Genomic DNA, 13,539 nt, shown 5'->3' on the forward strand with positions numbered 1-13,539 from the left:
TCTCCTTCTCCTCCGCAGGAGCCCGGGGCCCCGGGGGCGGCCATGGAGTCGCTGGCGGCGGCCAGTCAGCTGGGGCCGGGGCGCGAGTCTGGCTCCTCCTCCTCGTCGTCGCCCCACTCCAAGCAGGAGCTGCAGCCCTACTCGGGAGCCGGCACGCTCAAGCCCAACCAGGTCGGGGAGACCTCCCTGTACGGGGTGCCCATCGTCTCGCTGGTGATCGACGGGCAGGAGCGGCTGTGCCTGGCGCAGATCTCCAACACGCTGCTGAAGAACTACAGCTACAATGAGATCCACAACCGGCGGGTGGCGCTGGGCATCACCTGCGTGCAGTGCACCCCCGTGCAGCTGGAGATCCTGCGGCGGGCCGGCGCCATGCCCATCTCGTCGCGCCGCTGCGGCATGATCACCAAGCGCGAGGCCGAGCGGCTCTGCAAGTCCTTCCTGGGCGAGCACCGCCCGCCCAAGCTGCCCGAGAACTTCGCCTTCGACGTGGCGCACGAGTGCGCGTGGGGCTCGCGCGGCAGCTTCATCCCGGCGCGCTACAACAGCTCGCGGGCCAAGTGCATCAAGTGCAGCTACTGCAGCCTCTACTTCTCGCCCAACAAGTTCATCTTCCACTCGCACCGCACCCCCGACGCCAAGTACACGCAGCCCGACGCCGCCAACTTCAACTCGTGGCGCCGCCACCTCAAGCTGAGCGACAAGGGCGCCGCCGACGACCTCAGCCACGCCTGGGAGGACGTCAAGGCCATGTTCAACGGCGGCACCCGCAAGCGGACCTTCTCGCTGCACGGCGCCGGACACGGGGGCGCCTCCTCGGCCGCCGCCAAGGCCGCCCTCCACCCGCCGCCCCCCGCCGCCGCCGCCGCCGAGCTGGCCCCCGCCCACAAGAGCCTGCGCTGCGGCGGCCCCGACGAGCCCCCCGGCGAGCGCGGCGCGCTGGGCCTGCCCGCCGCCGCCCACGGGCCCGCCGCCGCCGCCGTGCGCAGCTACCCGGTCATCCCGGTGCCCAGCAAGGGCTTCGGCATGCTGCAGAAGCTGCCGCCGCCCCTCTTCCCGCCCCCCTACGGCTTCCCGGCCGCCGCCTTCGGCCTGTGCCCCAAGAAGCCGGACGACGGGCTGGGCGGCGGCGGCGAGGCGGGCAAGGGCGGCGGGCTGCCGCAGGGCATGTTCTGGGGGCCGCCCCACCCCCACCCGCCCCAGCCGCAGCAGCAGCAGCCGGGGGCGGCGGGCAAGGAGGGCGGCGTCTACCCCGCCTTCCCCATGTTCTGGCCGGCCTCGGGCAGCCTGCCCGTGCCGCCCTACCCTGCCCAGAGCCAGGCCAAGGCCGCCGCCACCGCCGTGGTAGTGGCCGCCGCCGCCGCCGCTGCCGCCGCCGCGGTGGAGCCGCTGGGGTTACGCGGCCACGGCCACGTGGAGCTGGAGGGCTCCGAGCCGTCGGGCAGCGAGCGCGGCAGCGCCACCCCGCAGGAGGGCTCCGGCTCCGGGGGCGCCGAGGGCGAGCGCTGCTCCAGCGCCCTCTCCAGGGCCGCCGCCGCCGCCGTCGGGGAGGAGGAGCGCTCGGGCGACGAGGCCCTGCTGCCGCCCCTGCCCCTGCCCCGCAAGGGCAGCTACCTCTCCGCCTTCCGCCCCGTGGTGAAGGACGCCGAGAGCATCGCCAAGCTCTACGGGACCCGCGAGGTGTACGGCGGCGGGGGCCCGCGGGGCTGCGCCGGCTACCTCTCCCCCGACTTCCTCAGCGAGGGCAGCTCCAGCTACCGCTCCCTCTCCCCGGGCAACGACACGCTGGAGGAGCCCGAGGTCGACGTGGAGTCCAACCGCTTCCCGGAGGACGACGACGAGGAGGAGGAGGAGGCGGCGGCCGAGGAAGGCGAGGAGGGCGCCCTGCCGCCGCCGCCCCAGCCGCCGCCGCTCTTGCCCGCGCCCGAGGAGTCCCTGGCGGCGGAGAAGGCGGCGGAGAAGGCCCCGGAGCCCGACGGCAGCCCGCCGCGGAGCAGCAGCGCGGCCGCTTACGAGGTGCGGGACTGCGAAGGGGAAGGGGGCCAAGCCGACTGGGGGGAGGCGGGGACCCGGCGCCAGGCCTCTTCGCCCCGGACGGAGCTTTAGCGCCCCTCGGATGTTTTGGGGGAGGGTCGGTCCCGGGGTGGCAGCGGATCTCTGCTGTTGGACTTGGGGCCTTAGGGTGTTTCGGAAGGATGGCAGGGAGAAACTGGATGCTGTGTGGGAGGTGGGGTATTTTAGAATCGGGACGGAGGGGTGGGTGGCGACTGTCTTTTGTGTAGCCCAGAGAAAAGGGCAACTCTCCAAAGGCAGCTCTTTCACTTGGGAGGGGCTGGGGTTGAGTCCCAGGACGAAACTTTCTAGAGACCAATTTCAGCCCTGGGATTTCGGGGTTTGTTTTGTTTTGTTGGTTTGTGTTTTTGCGGAGGGAGACGTCTTCGTGTGTGAAGGAGGCGCTTGTTTGGGATGCTTCAGATTCAGGGCGGCTGGTTTTCCCGCAGGATGGGGGATTGCTTCGGAGGGTGGGCAGAAAGTATCGAGAGGCGTTGACTTCCACGGCCCACGGCTGGCTGGAATTGCTGCCTTGTGCCCTCCAACTCGAGGCATTGAAGCCGGCCCCGCACAATTCGCATCACTTCGCGGCAGTGGGAGCTTTTAGAGATCCAGTCCAGGCATCCTGGCTTTGTAAACGTGGTCCAGCCCCAAACAAACCCACCCCTGAGCCAGGCGTCTAGCTCCGGGATTAGAAGAAAACTGTCGGTGGCCGCAAGTTTTGCAGCCAGCCACCTTGGCGGAAGATCCCTCCCTGGAGTCACGGACGTCCCCCTTTCAAACGGGCCGTCAGGTTGTTTTGCAATAGAACAGCTAGATGCGAGTCCGGTCGCGCCTTCGAGGCCAGCAAGATTTTCGGGGGACGAGCGCTGGAGAGCCAGAGCTCCCTTCGTCAGGTACCAGATATTGGAAGAAGGGGGTCTCGGCCCTCGGGAGCTCAGAGCCCGAAAATCTTGCTGTTCTCTAAAGCGCGGCTGGACTCGCATCTAGCTGTGGACGTTCCAGTTTTCGGAGCGGCGGGTTGGCTTTCAGCACCATGGACAGGTCTCAGCTCCTCGCCGCCGAACTGGCCCTAGTTTTGTTGAGGGCCGGCAGGCCGGACTCTCTGGAGCTGGGGTCTTATGGGGCAACTCTGAGCAGAGCTACACTCTTCGAAGTCCGTGGGATTCAATTGGGGGGGGGGGCGTGTAACTCGGCTAAGGGTTGCGCTGCCGTCCTGCTTGTCGGCGGGCCGCCGGCTGTAGCGGCAGGCGGAGCGGACCTGAAAGAGGAAATTCTAACCGCAGAGGATTCGCCACCCGGCCTCCCTCGCAGCCCGACGACTTCCAGCCTGGTTGCTTCGTCACCAAAAAGCAGGCCTAGTACAGTTTAGGCCAGACTCCTCTAGCTTGAGGGCTAAGCAGGTTCCGCCACCGTCAGTAAGTGGATTGGAAACCGCCAGCCAGAGGAACCGGCCGGCCACCGTGTGAGACAGGATGCTGGACTAGCTGGAGCCTCTCTGGTCTGATCCAGCGGGGCTCTTCTTAGTTTCTGATATTCTTACGCTTCGCAGAGGGAGGCAGCGGCAAACCCCCTCCGCTTCTCTCTTGCCTGGAAACCCCCGTGGCTGGGGTCGCCATGAGTCAGTTGCGACTGGTTAGCCTTCTTGCCCGACAGGCTCAGATGGACTTGTTCAGAGCCAGCTGTTTGCCTTCCAAAGAGCCAGCTGTTTGCCCACCCATTCCCAGCCCCTGAGGCCCTGTGCAGCCCCTCTTAAGCGAAGGCAGCCAGCCTGGGTTGGAGATCGATTTGCAAAAAAGCAGGCGGGCGGGTGCAGAGTCGGGTCAGAGACACAGAATCCTGATCAACAGCTGAGGGAGGGGATGCGAGGGGCAGACAACGAACCAGTGCTCCCCCCGGAAGTGAGCTGGCCAGCAGAAAAGAGGGAATGAAAGCTCAGTCAAATGTAATATCAGCAGACGGCTCCCCTTGATAATTTCTGCTTTTGTGGCTTCTGACCAAGGGAGACTCTTGAAAGCTCATACCCCCCAAAACCTTGTTGGTGTCTAAGGTGCGGCTGGACTCGAACCCGGCTCTTCTACTGCAGATCAAGACGGCTGCCCTCGGAAGCTGCCTGCTTCTTTGAGCAGGTGTCTCCGGGAGGTTCTGCCCAAAACGGAGAGGAGCGAAGTCGCTCTCTTTCCCTGCCGCAGGCGCCAGCGGCTTGTAATCGAAAGCAGCCCCCCCCCCACACACACACACACTGTTTCCCCAAAACACAGCCACCCCTTACAGTACCTACACTTACCTGACTTTTTGTGTTTAGGCAGGAGCCCCCCCCCCTTCAAGCACAGCCCCAGGGAGAGAGGAGGAATCGGATTATCAGGGAAGATCCCCCCTCCCTCTAAGTAGCATTAACTACTACGTGTGGGTCACTGGGAGGAGGGCAGTGGGGGTAGCGAAGGGAGCGGCGGGGCGGGCAGGCGTGGAGGGCTCTTGAGTTCTAGGGATGCCTTTGAAGGGGACCAATTTTCTCTTCGCCGCCCATAATTATACTTCTAATTAAGGAGATCGCAGCTGAGACGCTTTTTTCTGTGCCGGCCAAGAAGCCCCTTCAGCCGCATGAAAAGGGATCTCCCCCCCCCCCCCCAGATACACACACATGCTGAACAATCGCCTTTTTAAAAAAGCGGTGGGGGTGGGTATGTCTGGTATGGTATTTATTATTACGGCAGTAGCAAGTAAAGATACAAACCTTGTCAATAAAACCGGGTATGTCTGTTTTTCTGTTCCACTGGCCTACTGGGGGAAATCTCTCTGGCTGGGTTCGGTGTCAGAGGGCGGTGTGTTTTCCGTGCCAACCCTCTCCTTTCTCCTGCAGGTGTATCCCCAAGAAAGAGACGACCATTCTCAAGCTCTCAAAAGCAACACCCCTTTGGGCCCCCAGACAACCGTTTACCTCTGCCCTCCCGACAGGAACGGTAATAAACCAGCATCTGGCCTATAAGTAGCATCAGATTAAGGCTGTGGGGGGACACCCCCCACCGTGCTCATTCCCGGTGTTTTTGGCCGTCTTCTGTTGCGGCGGCCACCTTTGGCACCCTCTTCAAAGAATCCTGCGACTCCAGCCTGGTGTCCTGGTTAGGAGCTGCCGACTCTAATCTGGTGAACCGGGTTCGATTCCCCACTCCTCCACATGAAGCCAGCTGGGTAACCCTGGGCTAGTCACAGTTCTCTCCGAACTCTCTCAGCCTCGCCTATCTCACAAGGTGTCTGTTGTGGAGATGGGAAGGGAAGATGATTGCGAGCAGTTTTGAGAAATTCGGGGTATAAAAAGAAAAAGAAGAAGGTGGTTAACCACCTCTTCTCCTCCTCCCTCTTCTCGGTCCTTGTTTAGCCTTTTTTATTTTCCCTTTTCATTATTCAAAAGAGACAAACAAATGTGGACACCCGCATCCTTCCCAAATATTTTCGTTCAGACTTGTGCGCTTCAGCTAGGGGGTTTCTGTCCTCCCCTAATCGCCCCTTCCTATGAGATCGGGCTCTTGCTGCCTCATTCCCTGTCCCTTTGCCAGAGGCGAGTCCCTGGTTGTTCAGGATCCTTTTCAGCCATCTCTGCTCCTCCCGAGGCCGCGCAGCCTGAAGCCCCCCCCCCCGCAAGCTCCTTTCCTCCTCAAGGCGATTAGGCTGCCCCCTAAGAGGGCTTTAACTAGGACTTTGTCCTTAATTCGGTAGTTAAGGCTCATACTTTCGTTGCTTGTGCTTCAAAATCGGTTTATTCGCTCTAAGAACCAGATAAGGAAGACAATCAGCCCGCAGCGGAGGATTTGGAGAGCAAGAAATCCTATCAAGACCAAAGGAACGCCTCGCAGCCCAGCCCGGCCCACCCCGACCGAGGTAAGGCTTGCTTGGTCGCCAACTACCCCGGGTAGTCCCCCCCCCAGCCTGGAAACTGGGGTCGGACTGGTTCAGCATCAGGCAGCGTCATGTGTGGAAGACCCGGAAAGAGAACGAAGGCCCCTTTCTCTGCCTCTCCTAAATAACCATTTGGGGCGGGGGTCTTGGCGGGAGGCGTGCAGATTGAGCCCTCTTAGCCGGGCCGCGCTTGGCCAGGCGCTTCTCTCTCGCCCACCTTCCGCGCGGCTGGCTCATTCGGGCGACGGAGTTTATGCGCAAAGCAGCCGCCGGGTTGGGCTGCGGAGCTGAGCGGCCCCGTTTCATTCTCCGGCGTCGGGGGCTTCGGGGGCCAACCCAACCTGAACTGTGATGTGTAGTTAAGGCAGGAGGCTAATTCCTTGATCTTCTTAGCGGGCTATTTCCAGCTCCGTCTTCTGCTGGAGCCGCAACCTCTCTGGCCAGCGTGTTGTCGTGGTTAAGAGCGGTGGACTTTAACCTGGAGAACCGGGTTTGATTCCCCACTCTTCCTCATGAGTTGCGAAGGCTAATCGGGTGGACTGGATCTGTTTCCCACTCCTTGGGCTAGTCACCGTTCTCTCAGAACTACCTCGGTCCCACCTACCTCACAAAATGTCTGTTGTGGGGAGGGGAAGGGAAGGCGATTGTAAGCTGCTTTGAGATTCCTTAAAGGTAGAGAGAAGCGGGGTGTAAAAACCAACTGTTCTTCTTCTGTGCCAGAAAATCACTGGCGATACCCCTTTCCCAAGCCCGCTTCCTCAGAAGTAAGTCCCTCAGCGTTCAATGGGGCTTTCTCTTAGGTAACACCTCTGTAGGCTTTCGCCTCTTTCAACTAAACGATTGCTCCAGGGCTGTGCGCACTTACTTAGGAGGAAGTCCCTCTGGGATCCGTCTGAGTTAACGTGCTTAGGATAGCGCTAGGAAACCCGATCTCCTCAAGAGATCAAGAACATCTTCAAGAGATGTTTCTCTTATTTTGATCGCTGAGGAATGGAAAGGGTTGTGTGTGTGTGTGGCGGGGGTGACATGAAAGCATTGCAGTGTTTGTATCTGTGGTGATCCATTCACAAGAACCTGCCATCATCACTGGACAGCTGAGCCAACAAGCGATGAACCCTCCCCCCCATGTTTGGATTTCAGCAAACACCGCCTTATCCGAAGGGAACCCCGGGTGTAAACTGAACTTCCAATTTAGGCTGGGATTTCAGTTACGGGTCGGATTGGGAGCCGTCTTGATGGCCGAAGCTGTCCTTATTCGGCTCCGTTCGGAGTGGGAGCTGGCTGTTGTTCCCATTTTGCAGAGGGGAAACCGAGGCTGCCTTTGACCGATGCAGTCCGCCTTGGCAATAACCGGCAAGGGAAAGACGGTCCTGCAGGCAGAGCCTATTGTGTGTGGGGGGAGAGGGGTGGTGGTGGCGGGGAAGGGCTTCCTCTGCGCTCCCTTTCAGAGGTCTCAGCAGGACCGAGAAGAGAGGGTGGGGGTGGGGTGCATTTCCAGCTGGCGGGGCCGATGGAAGCTCTGGGCAGTCGAAGCCTCGTTCACACGTGTAGGCACATCGCTTGATGTATGTTCTGACCGAAAACCTGAGGGCTGCCAGCTAAACGTGTGAACTGGCACCGGGACGGGAGAGGTTGCTTTCTTGCTGGCGGTAGACTTGTCAGGGCCAACCCTCATTTCCTCACTTGATGGCGTCTGGGCCATCTAGTGACATGTGCAACTGCCCTTTTAGGGATTCTTCTCTGGGATGGGTCTGTGTGTCTCTCTGTAAGGGGGGGTCGCCTGCTCCTCCAAGGGAGGGGCGATTTCTTGCCTGGGGCGCCTTCCCGGCCAGAGGTCCTCTGACCGCCCCCCCCCCGCCCCAGGGAAGGCTCACTCCCTGCCTTCTTTCCGACCTGCAGGTGAGGAGGTGGTCGCGATCGACGTCACCGGAACTCAGCTGGTGGAAAAAGACATTGGGAATCTGGCAAGAGGTGAGGGAGACTGCGGGGCAGGCACACAGGCCCGGGCACTGCTGCACAGGAGGGAGCGGGACCGAGAGGGGGCCGTGAGAAAAGAAGCAGGTGCCTCCCCAGCCCTGAGGCGAACTTCAGCAGCGCCTGGAAACAGGAGCCAGAAGCTTTACCAAGGGGCCATCGAGGACGTGTGTCCTCTCTAGAATATCCTAGCCAGTAAAGAAAGGCGGGTTCCCAGTGATGGAACTCTCTCTCCCCCCCCCCCTTCACTGCCATCCCTGTCTTCCTCCGTCCTGTCCGGGGCTGCTTTCTCTCACCAGCTGGCTACCCAGATTAACCCCTTTTCTTCAGTTCTTTTTCTGGACTGGGAGGCGTGTTTGCTGACCCGTCTTTTGAATATACTTTTACATTGTGCGCGTGTGTACAGCGCCCTCAAATCGCAGCTGTCCAGTCGCAACTGACTTATGGCGACCCCAGCAAGGCAAGTGAGAAGCAGAGGTGGTTTGCCATGGCCTGCCTCTGTGTAGCAATCCTAGACTTCCTTGGTGGTCTCTCATCCAAGTACTGACCAGACCCGATACTGGTTAGCTTGGGAGGTCTGATGAGATTGGGCTAGCCTGGGCCATCAATCCCTTTTACACTAAAGTCTATAAATAATAGATCGATTTACTTCGTCTAGATGAATTTCTAGACCTCTCCATCTCTAGGTTAGTCCAGTTCATAAGGCAAAGTGATAGTTCCGCGCCTGTAGTCAAAATTTGATCAAAATTAAAAAGGTGGGTGGGTTTCTACGTGGAAATTTACCGGGAACTGTCCGAGGTTCTGAATTAGCTTCCCTAAACAGATGGGATGGGTGTAGTTTTTTAGGAGTATGATCGATCATATATGACCATAATTAAAACCTTTTCATCCTTTTCGAGCACAGGATCCCAGATCGTGGTGAGGACTTAAAAAACGTTTCCAGATCAAAGTCTTAAGTTTCCCACCTTGAAGCTAATTAGTCACTTAAATTTCTCATGTGAGGTGTGTTTTTTTTTTTTTTTTTTTTTAAGACTGCTGGAATTGCTGGAGCAATTGAATTTTCTGGTGCAAAATTAAAACGCATTCTTCAGTTGAAATTGTACTCCGTTTTAACGAATATCTTTTTTAAAAAAAGTAATCTGGGTTGGCTTGTGTAACATTTGCTTGTGATCACGGGGAAATAAGCTTTTTGCTTTTCTCTTACCTCCCCCCTCCCTCCACGTCGGCTCATTCCATAATTTTTTCCCCTGACAGATGAGTTGCAAAAACTCCTCTTGGAGCAAATGGAACTCAGGAAGAAACTGGAAAGAGATTTTCAAAGTCTCAAAGGTATCTGCATTTTCCCACCCTCCTCTTTCCCCTCTTAAGCCATCAGGGAAGTCGAGACCTCAAATATGATGTTTTATAACGATGTGAACCCATGGATTGGCGACGGTCAAAACGAAAACGTGGGTGGGTTTCTAGCCGGAGATTTGCCGGGAACTGTCCAGGGTGCTGAATTGGCTTCCCTGACCAGAGTGACCTTTCTCTGGATTCATGTGCGGTGGGGAGCAGCCGGTTAGACATTCTCCAAATGAACGGGGAATACTGTATTTTATCTTAAAATAATCGAAATTTTGGTTGAGAGAATGAGCAAACGCTACCAGCCCGCTGACAGCGCTAGGAACTGAATCAATCTGTTCTCCAGAAAACCGTACCTGGGGCAATTAACCGACAGATTATTAATTAATTGATCAGTTAGTTAATCCTTCCCAGTCTCTGCATTCTCGAATAGTTTGAAGGGAAGGGTCTGATTGGTGAAACAGAATGTTTGGATTTAACCTGCTTTAAACAGATGTTCGGTTGGATATTCTCCCCCGTTTTCTACAACCCCAGCCAAACTGCATTATTATGTTTTATTAAGGCTGTTAAGAGTCAAAAATTGTTGTCCTATCTTGTAATCTGTTTTCTAATTGAATGAAAAGTTTTTTTTAATCATGCTTTTAATCCTCCTTGAGTCCCATGGAGAAAGGCAGACTATAAAGGAAAATAATCAACAAACAAATAAATATATACCATTTCCCTGCCAGTCCCTTGATGGAATGTGGGTTTCACCCGTGTTTATTTACCTCCAAGGACTTTCTCAGCCTCGGCCTCAGCTGAGCTGGTGGGCCTTGAACCGCACTCAGCTTCACTACAGCTGCAATAAGTACCATGCAAACCCACCAGACTGACCTGAATTTAAATGCTGATTTCGATGTTGTTGGGCCGGGGTGTTTAGAGAGGGGAGCCGGTCTGCTTTGGCGCCATAGGCAATCGCCGGCTTTCCCCTCCACCTCGCCCCCGAAAGCCCTCATTAAAAAAAAATTTTTTTCCCAAAAAAATGAAGCTAGTTTGGGCGTTTATACATTCCTATTCCACCCCGAGCGCTCCTGGCAAGGGAACTCGAGGCGCGAGATTGTCTTCGACCCCTTTCCCTACGATTAGGGGGTACAGATGAAGTGGCACCTCGCATGCAGAAGGAAAATAGCTTAGAAAACGAGTTCTCCCCAAAGACTGGCTAGCTAGGTCTGCACAAGAGCCGTTTCGCCTTTCTCTTGTCAGAAAGTTCGATGGTTATAGGCGAGGAAATCACACCCTAATGGAATCCGGAGTAAAACGGAAATCTAGAAGTGATGTTCTGGGTGTGTGAGCAGGAGTCTCGCATCACTGCCAGGTGTAGAGTTAATTCGGTTTGTGGCAGATCGGGAAAAGCTCGGGCGTCCACCGTTACCAGCACCCTGGGGTTGGATGGGCCCTGTTCTCCTTCCCCGCTTTCCTCCTGGGGTAGCGGAGCCCCCTGAGACCGGCCTCTCGACCCCTGCAGATAACTTTCAAGACCAGATGAAGAGGGAGTTGGCTTACCGAGAGGAAATGGTTCAACAGCTGCAGATCGTGCGGGGTAAGACACCCAGGAAAGGGGACCCCCCCCTTTTCTCTTGGCATTGCGAATCAGCCAGCTTAACCCGGGGAGGGCTGAGCTTCGTTCCTGCGGGCTGAAGGAAGGGGGGCGCGCCGGCGCACTCCCCCCCCCCCAGCAAACACTCCAGGGCTAAAGGGTCATCTGTCCGTTCCTAAGAAAGTCCCTTCCCATCTTTTACTGCCTGTCAGCTATCAGGGACTTGCTTCTCCCCCCTCTCCTAAATTCGTTGTCTTCCTGGGGCTTTGCGAGTCGTGGGATACAGGCGACCCGACCCCCCCCCCCCCGCAAACCTTGGGCTTCCTAACTGATCCGCTTCTCCCTGAATGCTGAGAGGTGTGTGTGGGAGGGTGATGGATGAGCCCCCTCTTTCTGCTCCCCCAAACGCTCCACTCGTGTTTTTCTTCTCCTTTCTAGACACCCTGTGCAACGAGCTGGACCAGGAAAGAAAAGCTCGCTACGCCATTCAACAGAAGTTAAAAGGTGGGTTGGTGGCCTGCGAACAGGGGACCACCCCACCCCCACCCCCGGCGTCCATCGGCTCCCCCCACAAGTCTTTTTTAATGCCGTCTGGTTTTTATCCCGCTTCCCCTGCTCGGCAAGGGGAACCGCATCCGATGGCGCTGGGGAGTCCGCTCAGAAACACGGTCGGGATGTTATTTACTTGCATTTATCCCGCGTTTTTGCAAAAGCTCCCCAGGCACCGGACCCTGTCGGGCAGGCCAGCACCGCACACGTGTTTGCTTCCCAGGCTCTTCAGACGCTTGGACATTGGCGTGCTTTGATCCTCGCCTCCTTTAGATCCCCCCCCCCCAAAAAAAAACGTTTTGGGCACAAGATTTGTGCTCCGGCACTCTGTCCTGAGAGCAGGGGGCGGGGGAGGTCATCGCCATAATTTAATAGGCGGGTCAGTCTTTTTCCCGACAATTTATGAGATGAGACAGGTTTGGGAAGAGAGTTTTTAAAAGAGTGGGTGGGGGGAGGCGGGGGATTTTGGAACAAGACGCTGGTTTTCACGGCGTGCTTTGCAAGATCCCTGGACTGAAAGGCGCTGGCTTCGGAGACAATCCGGTTTTCTCGCAAACTATCCTATTTCGGATTGGCTTCCGGACAAGGCAGGGAGCTTTCGGACTTCGAGGTTTTTTTTGGGGGGGGGAGCACAAGGGTGATGCTGTAGGACAACGCAGCTGAGCCCTTCTCTTCTGCTGCCCCCTTCCAGAGGCCCACGACGCGCTCCACCACTTCTCCTGCAAAATGCTGACTCCCCGCCACTGCACCGGGAACTGCTCCTTCAAGCCCCCTTTGCTGCCCCAGTGATCGAGGCCCGCCCGCCCCCAATGCCGGGGCCGCTGGGGGGGCGGGGCCGCGCCAGAAGTCCTCGACTTGGCAGAAGCGCCCGCAAGACACAAGCCATTTCCGCATCGCAAGGGAGACGCGTGTAAATAGGCGGCCGAGGGAATCCGGAGCCAGCGGCGCTGCCCTCGGCCCGCCGTGTAAATAGAGCGGCCCCGTCGGATGGCTCCGCCGAGCGGATCTGGACCAGCGGCGGCTTCGGAGACTTCCAAGAGGGCCGGAGAGCCGTTGGAACTAGGGGAGGGGTTGCCAGACCCTCGCCGGTGGGGAGAAGCCCCCCACTCTTGGGCCGGCCTCCGGGGCCCCCTCCGGAGTCCACTTCTCTCCCCTCTCGCTCGGACGGTGGGGGGCTGGACCAGTGGCTTATGTGCAATGGATGGAGCCTGTCCTGTGGTTTCGCTCTCGGTCCGGTCTTCGTTGAGTTGTTTACCCCCCCCGTTTATTTCCTTGTTTCTCTCCCCCCCCCCACGTCGACCATCATCGCTTGTAAACTGTTGATGTCTTAACAGCACCTTAAGGAAAGGTGAGGGGGAGGGGCGCGGCCCCCAAACCATCACCGACACTGATAAACGGGGTGGGGGAGATTGTTCCCGGGAAACAAGTTCGAATCCTCAGTCAGGTGTTTTTTATTTAATTTTTATTTTTGGTTCTTTAATAAAAACCCAACTTTTAAACACAAAGCCGGACCTTCCAAAGAAGACCTTAGCTGCCAGGAATGTGTTGCTCTGGGGAGGGGAGGGAGGGGAGGTTGCCCCCCCCCGGCAAGCCGGTCATCTAGGCGCCGGCCACCCCCGGCCTGGGAAGAGCTCCGCGGCTGGGCGCTGGGAGGGGCCCGGGCTCCTTCTGAAGGCCTCTCAGGCCGCCCGGCTTCGCCCGAGACCCCCGAGAGGCGCTGCGACTGGGTTGGAAGGACCCCGCGGGTAGACCCTCTTCAGACGGGCTCCAGAACCCAGCAGGCAGCTTGCTGGTCCCCACTGGGGAGGGGTCTCGCCCCTGCCACCGTCTCCCCCTCCCGTCTGGTTGCCCCCCCTCCCTTAGAAATCATCGTGGCCTCGGGAGATGATCCCGACAGCGCCCACTGCCCAAGCCCGCTTGCCTATCTGCAGCTCGCTGCCTTCCCGCAGTCCTTGAATGCAGCCCCCCTCCGAGGCCCCCACGACCCGGGCCTGGAACCGGGACAGGCCATGGTATACTCCTCCCTCTTCACGGCCAGCCGCCCCTGCCCACAGCTAGGAAGCCCCGGGGGAGGTCTTCGGCAGGGGCCCGGGGGTAGCCGGCGCCTGCTCGCCCGGCTTGCAGCCCCCCATGGCTAGGCTCTTGCGCAGCGC

At 58.2% G+C, this 13,539-nt stretch overlaps 1 protein-coding gene across 1 annotated transcript; it reads left to right on the plus strand.

The window, feature by feature from the left end:
- The first annotated feature begins 42 nt into the window (after positions 1-42).
- Positions 43-12,175, plus strand: SKOR1 (SKI family transcriptional corepressor 1). Its single transcript, XM_056865921.1, has 8 exons — positions 43-2,016; positions 4,913-5,012; positions 5,821-5,928; positions 7,846-7,917; positions 9,175-9,249; positions 10,766-10,840; positions 11,276-11,341; positions 12,078-12,175. The coding sequence occupies exons 1-8, from the start codon at positions 43-45 to the stop codon at positions 12,173-12,175; spliced, it is 2,568 nt and encodes an 855-aa protein (XP_056721899.1).
- The last annotated feature ends 1,364 nt before the right edge of the window (positions 12,176-13,539 follow it).

This window comes from Euleptes europaea, chromosome 20 (genome assembly GCF_029931775.1).
Source record: "Euleptes europaea isolate rEulEur1 chromosome 20, rEulEur1.hap1, whole genome shotgun sequence".
Lineage (NCBI taxonomy): Eukaryota > Metazoa > Chordata > Lepidosauria > Squamata > Sphaerodactylidae > Euleptes > Euleptes europaea.

Coding starts and splice junctions, on each gene's coding strand:
- SKOR1 (XM_056865921.1), top strand. CDS start 43: ATGGAGTCGCTGGCGGCGGCCAGTCAGCTGGGGCCGGGGCGCGAGTCT. Junction 7,918..9,174: donor CATTGGGAATCTGGCAAGAG/GTGAGGGAGACT, acceptor TTCCCCTGACAG/ATGAGTTGCAAAAACTCCTC. Junction 11,342..12,077: donor CATTCAACAGAAGTTAAAAG/GTGGGTTGGTGG, acceptor GCCCCCTTCCAG/AGGCCCACGACGCGCTCCAC.